This window comes from Camelina sativa, chromosome 18 (assembly GCF_000633955.1).
Source record: "Camelina sativa cultivar DH55 chromosome 18, Cs, whole genome shotgun sequence".
NCBI lineage: Eukaryota > Viridiplantae > Streptophyta > Magnoliopsida > Brassicales > Brassicaceae > Camelina > Camelina sativa.
The window spans coordinates 20,149,629-20,157,090 of NC_025702.1; the positions used below are offsets into that span (position 1 = coordinate 20,149,629).

General features: G+C 38.3%; 2 protein-coding genes across 2 annotated transcripts in view; both read left to right on the forward strand.

Annotated features, from left to right (window-relative positions):
- Positions 926 to 2,837, forward strand: LOC104762816. The gene is made up of 7 exons (XM_010486210.2): positions 926 to 1,347; positions 1,432 to 1,584; positions 1,676 to 1,753; positions 1,859 to 1,954; positions 2,135 to 2,170; positions 2,258 to 2,439; positions 2,522 to 2,837. The coding sequence occupies exons 1-7, from the start codon at positions 1,078 to 1,080 to the stop codon at positions 2,685 to 2,687; spliced, it is 981 nt and encodes a 326-aa protein (XP_010484512.1). The 5' UTR covers positions 926 to 1,077; the 3' UTR covers positions 2,688 to 2,837.
- The window catches only part of LOC104762818 (subtilisin-like protease SBT1.7), a gene marked incomplete in the record, with an annotated part of 3,947 nt that continues 2,390 nt past the window's right edge, over positions 5,906 to 7,462 (forward strand). The window contains 1 exon segment of the mRNA XM_010486211.2: positions 5,906 to 7,462. Within this exon segment, the coding sequence (XP_010484513.1) occupies positions 6,091 to 7,462 (1,372 nt within the window).

Genomic DNA, 7,462 nt, shown 5'->3' on the forward strand with positions numbered 1-7,462 from the left:
TGGAACACAACACACAGGCATAGCAGGAAACCTTGGTCCAAATTCATCAACGCAGACAATCAGCATTTAATCTCACCCGAGGTTTACTCATTTTCTTGATTCCTTTGTATAGAAAATGGTTTAGTAGGGTTTTAACGTGTTATGGTCTTAAACCGTGCAGGCGATTGATTTCCTCGACAAGCTGCTCCGGTATGATCATCAAGACAGATTAACTGCAAAAGAAGCCATGGTACGTATGCTTCAGAGAACAAATAAGAAGCCGCGTTTTGTTTTTTTAATCACATGTTAGAGGTGAATTAATAATAATGCGCTTTGTTGATTTGATGACAGGGACACGCATACTTCGCCCAAGTTAGGGCAGCAGAAACCAGCAGAATGAGAAGTCAATGAAACTCAGAGATACGTCTGTAAAACTTTCTGGTGATGAAGATGATGTAAATCTTTTCTTCGAGTATTATTAAATCAAGGTGATGTTTCTTCTACAATTTGTCTGAGTATTGAATATCTGAATCGTCTTATATTTTAAATATATTTATGACGGATTGTATGTTGTTATTTAAGTATGTAAACTGTCGTACATTTATATCAAAAAAAAAAGAAAAAAAAATCAAAGCAGGTAAAAACTTGATCGGAAACTCACATATTAGCTCGGATGAATTAATAAAAATATAAAATACATCTGCAACAAGACATTCAAATCGAAAGTTTGATAATATGGTATAGAGAAAATATACGTACGTTTGGAAAATGTGGTTTTGGGCTCCTCGTTTTGTTATATTAAAAAGACGCTTATAAATTGGGCCTGAGTGGCCCAGATAGTTACTATATCACTGAGACTCCGAGAGACAGAGGGAGAGAGGCTCGTGGAAACACGAGAGGATGCGTACAAGGGAGCATGTGCCACGTGGCGGGAGAGAGACGCTACAAGTCTCAGAAGAAACCAAACTAAAAAACAGAATATTATTATTTCTGGCTGTGTGTTGTTTGCGGTGGTTCAGGTGCTCTGCTCCACTTACCTTTAATCTTCAATCAAACAACGGTACTCTCTCAGGAATAGAGAATCAGATAGGGAGCACAATGCTCAGGTTAATCGCTAGTTACCCTCTGATTCCCAAGAAACCCCACCGGGTCTGTAACAATAGCGGTAAGTTCGGGAGTTACTATGATTCTTCATCGATCGTCAGATATGGCGGAATCGGCAACGATGGTAAGAAGCAGCAGCTTCTTCTAAACGTTACAGTGAAAGCAGTGGAAGACAAAGGTAATAATGGAGGTGGAAGCATGAGTTTCTCTGGACAAAGCTGGGATCCTAGTTCCGAGATTGAAGTTCCTTCAGACCAAAGGCCCGTAAGTAAATCACTTTTTTTGTGTTTTTTTTTTCCTGATTCTAAAGTAATGATGAGATTTTTGAGTGTGTTTTGGTGTGTATAGGTGAATGAGTATTCGTCTTTGAAGGAAGGAATGTTGTATTCATGGGGAGAATTGGGTCCAAGCGAGTTCTTTATTCGTCTCGGTGGTCTTTGGTTGGTCACTTTCACTGTTCTTGGAGTTCCTATTGCAGCTGCTAGCTTTAATCCTTCCAGAGTGAGCTTTTTGAAACAGAGCCTGCCTCCTGCCACAAGATTTTTTGTTTTTAGTACAGATTATAATACACTATATTCTTTATATGTTGCAGGAGCCTTTGAGATTTGCTCTAGCTGCTGGGACTGGAACTTTATTCCTGGTTTCATTGATTGTCTTGAGAATTTACCTGGTATTGAACTTACTCTGCTTCTTCTCTTCAAAGAAGTCTTTACTTGTGAAAGCTTGATTGGTTTGATTTGTTAATTGTTATTGACTTTTGGGTATATTTTCTTAGGGATGGAGCTACGTTGGAGATAGACTACTTTCTGCAGTTATACCATATGAAGAGAGTGGATGGTATGATGGACAAATGTGGGTCAAACCACCTGAGGTAACGTAGCTACTTAAAGTCCTTTCTTTTGCTAATCTACATGATTGAAATATAGATAACACTACCTGCAAAATTTAAGAACTAAGCAACTGATGAATATAGATAACTCTATGCATATGTATATGAGGTAAGAACTAAAGCAACTGATGAATTACTGTGACTTTGAATTTGTGATCTCAGGTGTTGGCTCGCGACAGGTTGTTAGGCTCTTACAAGGTAACACAATACACAAACAATGTTTCTTAGTCAATGTTGCAAAAAAAATAGGCGAAAAAAAGATTCAGGAAACTTTGTGATTTTCAGGTGAAGCCAGTAATCAAGATGCTCAAACAAACATTAGTCGGAACAGGAGCTTTACTCGTGTCAGCATTCGTACTATTCGTATTCGCAACACCAGTGGAGGACTTCTTTAAAACCACTCTGGGAGCCAAAGATAACCAAACAGAAGTTTCCGTTTCAAGAACCAACAATAAGTTCAATATGAGGTGAGGAGACTGATCAAATAAGATTTATGGCTTAATAAGAAATAGCAAACTCACCTCTCTTTCGCTAATACAAAAATCGCAGAAAAGAACAGTTGCTTCGGTTACCTGTAGATGTTGTGACCGACGATGATCTGGCAGCGGCCGCGGCTGAGGCTGCTGATGGAAGACCTGTCTATTGCAGAGACCGTTACTACCGTGCGTTAGCCGGTGGTCAATACTGCAAATGGGAAGATCTTGTTAATAAATAGTTGTCAAAATAGAATAAACAACACAACACACAACACAAGCTCGACGTAGGTTTTGATTAAAATGGCTTTAATAAGCCTAAAGCTTATCATCATCACTACTAAATAGTTTATCGATACAGATTATTTATGCATTCGTCGGTTCGTTGACCACATGGTCATGTCAATGCTAGGAACTAAAGGCCCATATTAATGATGTTAGGTCTCCCATTAACGGCCCATTAACTTTAACAGTTTAAAGGCAAAAAGCACAAGTGTTATTACTCTTTTGATAGGTTGCGTGAGTTGTTAAATAATTAAAACTTGAAAAGAAAAGAAAAAGATGTTCCTAGAATAAAATTTTTGGTCGGCACACAGTTCAATTTCCAAAACAAGAAAAAGCGTGGTCCAATTAAATTTACTCAGATATAGTATACTTTCTACTTTAAATACTCTTATCGTGACATTATCAGTAAGAGTCCAGTAAAATGGACCAACCTGCCAGTTTCTGCCGTTGTTACTATTTATCTTATTTGTATTATTTTCGTTTATGAACAAAACTATAAGAAAACGTATCACTGTGTAATGGACTGTAAGGTTTAACTATGTTGTATGGGAATTTAGGTAGGACGTAGGTCTGATGTAAAGAAAGACACGTTAATTCATGTAATACGAGAATTAGTTTGTTCTACACATTCTCATACGCAATATCAGTGTACAGTGGATTATTGTGTTGCGTGAGTCAAACATTAATGTAATCTATAGTGTTTTATCTCTTCATGTGTGGCATAAAGGTATAAAATTGACGATGGTAAGTGAAAGAAAATGTAACGGGTGAAACCTGCACAATCACGACATTAATGCTAACCATTAAAATTCCGACGACAACAACTTGCTGAGTAAGAAATAGTTGAAGTAAAAAAATAAAAATAAAAATAGTTGAAGCATTTAATGGAAAGCCACGACGACCGTCACATAGATTTTTTATGTAAAGATAGTTACATAAACATTACTTTAAAATAAAGTGCTGTGTGTACATAGATGTTACTAAGAAACAAAAATAAAAAATAAAATAAATAAATAAATAAATAAAAATAAATAAAAATAAAAATAAATATAAAGTGTGTACATTAAGACGTTCTGATGTATAATGCGGACATGCAAACCAAGGAGTATTGTTGTGTAATGTGTACTGTGTATATATACAAACAGAAGAGAATCACGAGAACATAGATTCTTTCATAAAAAACGTAATTCGAGGTAAGACAAAATTGTTGACTCAGACTTCTCTGGATGTATACATCGAATTTGTGGGGTATCTTATTTGTTAACCGGAATCGACACTTAGCGTACCGTACAACACGACAACTCGTCGGTTTAATATATTTCTTGTTTTTGCAGATGTTATCATATTAAATAATTAGTGTAAGCTGAATTAGGCAGGAAATTCGTATGATGTGGTCGTTGGGGAAAAAAAAAAGATTAGTAGTATAGTTTAGTTGATATTCTAAGGATTTGAATAAAAGTAATACTACTAATTAATTAGTTTAGGTTAAGGTCACATGTCGCGAATTAATATCTACTTGTTGCGACTCAGCTGTCCTAACTGTCATAATTGAACCAATGAATGATTGAACCTCAGTCAACTAATCGGGGAAAATAGGGAAGTTACTACAAATGTTTTTGGATTTACTCTGAAAACGTATATGTTGTTCTCTTGTTTCTGCAGTATTCTAGTTCCCATGTAATTAATATGAATGTCGTTTAGAGGAAAGGTTTCATAATCCTAGTGTGTAAGGTAACATCGAGCTTCTTCTGCACATCTTTTTAAAAAATGGGAAATTGAGAAGAATAAAATGTCAGATCTTTTGAATATAAGGAACGGTTGTGGATGGTTTGGAGGAGTTTGGACTTTGGAGTTTGCAGAGATAAGAGAGAGAGATCTGGTTCGATTTCTTTTAGAGGAAAGTAAAGGATGGGAAGAGATCTGGAGGAATGGCATGTTATGACACGTGGGCCGTAATCCCAAAAAGCTGTGCTTAGATCCAAATCTTTGTATTATGCGTGTTCTCACTTGCATCTTCGGTTATATTTGTATCTCTTTAATACCAAAATAAATTACGTTTCATGAATTTTGCATGGCTCAATGGCTCAATCAGTCAAATCCTATGTAAATCAATCGGAAACAGTTGATCAGGGATAAGATCAAGCTATTTTTTTTGGTTCAAATTAAACCAAGAGCATTACGTTTCACCTCAATAAAATATATTTTACTTCAACCGGAATATACTATAGGTTGTAACCACTTTTGTTGATATAAAAGCTCAACATTAAAACCAAAAACGAGACTTTTTTTTTTCTTGCTAAGTGAGTAAATATCATTAATAATGAAAGTAGTTTGGATTACCAAAACAAATTGGTTCCTTGGCAAAAAAAGATAAAAAAAACAAGGAAGCAATTGAAAGTAAAAGTTTAATTAAGAATCAGACTCAACGAACCCAAAGAGCAAAGATTTTTACTTTTTTTTTAGTGGGTCATTCGATCCATATCGTATAATTCATAATTATGATCTTTATCTTTGATAAATTTTAGGAATTATAAACGCACACAAGAGATGAGTTGTTTTCGTTTCATTGGTTCGTAGACCTACTAAGTTCGCATTTACGTAATCATGCCTTGTGGTGAGTCATGAGGCACTTCACCAAGTCATTCCCAACTCCTTGTTGCATGGTCGATTATTTCCATTTCGTAACGCATTAATACAAACCGTACCTACGTGGAAACCAACATAACAACATATTAACTCAAAAAATACTTGAAGATAAGAAAAAAAAAGCATGATTAAAAGATACCTTGGACAAGAGAGGACAAACAAATACAAATACAAGAGACGACAAATTTTTAAAAAAAGGCTATACCGTATATATTCGATTATTCATAATGGTTTTCAAACGTCAAACCAACATCATAATGGTATTCTGAACCACATGGCATCGTGATTCTATCGAACCTACATAATAATACTACTGTACCATCTTCATACAAACAAATTACAGCCAAAAAAAATCGATAATTAATAAAAAAAAAAAGAATCAGTATCTCGAGACGATAAAGCAACGAGCCTCTCGAGACAATAATATACGATGATAATACGGTATCCGTATATGAACATAAGTACACATGTGAACACAAAAAAGAGTATTAAAAAAACAAAGGAAAAATAAAGAATAGTCATCACTGTCAAAAAGAAGAAGAGTGGACACAAACAGTCTCTCAAATGATTCCTCCTTGGTACGCATCATTTTCATCTTCTCTCTTCTTCTACCACTGTATTTAAACCCCTCTCTCATCTTCTTCTTCTTCGATTGAGAGAGAGAGAGAGAGAGAGAGACAAACACACACAACAACACACCAAAGGTTCTCAATCATGTCGTCGTTTCTCTCTTGCTCCACCACTGCTTTCTTTCTCATCCTCTGTCTAGGATTACGCCACGTGTCCTCCTCCTCCTCCAGCGAACATGGAACTTACATCGTTCACATGGCTCAATCTCAGATGCCGTCCTCCTTCGACCTCCACTCTAACTGGTACGATTCATCTCTCAGATCTATCTCCGACTCCGCCGAGTTGCTCTACACCTACGAGAACGCCATTCATGGGTTCGCCACTCGTCTCACTCAAGACGAAGCCGACTCCCTCATGGCTCAACCCGGTGTTCTCTCTGTTTTACCGGAGCACCGTTACGAGCTTCACACCACTCGTACTCCTCTCTTCCTCGGCCTCGACGATCACAACGCAGATCTGTTCCCTCAAACCGGCGCGTCTAGCGACGTCGTCGTTGGAGTTCTCGATACCGGAGTCTGGCCGGAGAGCAAAAGCTACTCCGACGAAGGATTCGGTCCGGTTCCGTCTACCTGGAAAGGCGGATGCGAGACCGGAACCAACTTCACCGCTTCTCACTGTAACCGTAAACTAATCGGAGCTAGATTCTTCGCTCGCGGCTACGAATCAACCATGGGACCAATCGACGAATCTAAAGAATCGAGATCTCCTAGAGACGACGACGGACACGGAACCCACACGTCATCAACCGCCGCTGGATCCGTCGTCGAAGGAGCTAGCTTATTAGGTTACGCTTCGGGAACAGCTCGTGGTATGGCTCCACGCGCTCGTGTCGCCGTTTACAAAGTCTGTTGGCTCGGTGGTTGTTTCAGCTCAGATATTTTAGCTGCTATCGATAAAGCCATCGCCGATAACGTCAACGTTTTGTCGATGTCACTAGGCGGTGGTACGTCTGAGTATTATAGAGACGGTGTTGCGATCGGAGCTTTCGCCGCCATGGAAAGAGGGATTCTGGTATCTTGCTCAGCTGGTAATGCTGGTCCTAGTAGCTTCAGTTTATCAAACGTTGCTCCATGGATTACAACTGTTGGTGCTGGTACTCTAGATCGTGATTTCCCGGCGCTTGCGATTCTCGGCAACGGCAAGAACTTCACCGGAGTTTCATTGTTTAAAGGAGAAGCTCTACCGGATAAATTGCTTCCGTTTATTTACGCCGGTAATGCTAGTAATGCTACTAATGGTAATCTCTGTATGACCGGAACTTTGATTCCGGAGAAAGTAAAGGGGAAGATTGTTCTGTGTGACAGAGGAGTTAATGCTAGAGTTCAGAAAGGAGATGTGGTTAAAGCAGCTGGTGGAGTTGGGATGATTCTGGCTAACACGGCGGCGAATGGTGAAGAGCTTGTTGCTGATGCTCATTTGTTACCGGCAACCACCGTTGGTGAAAAAGCCGGTGATC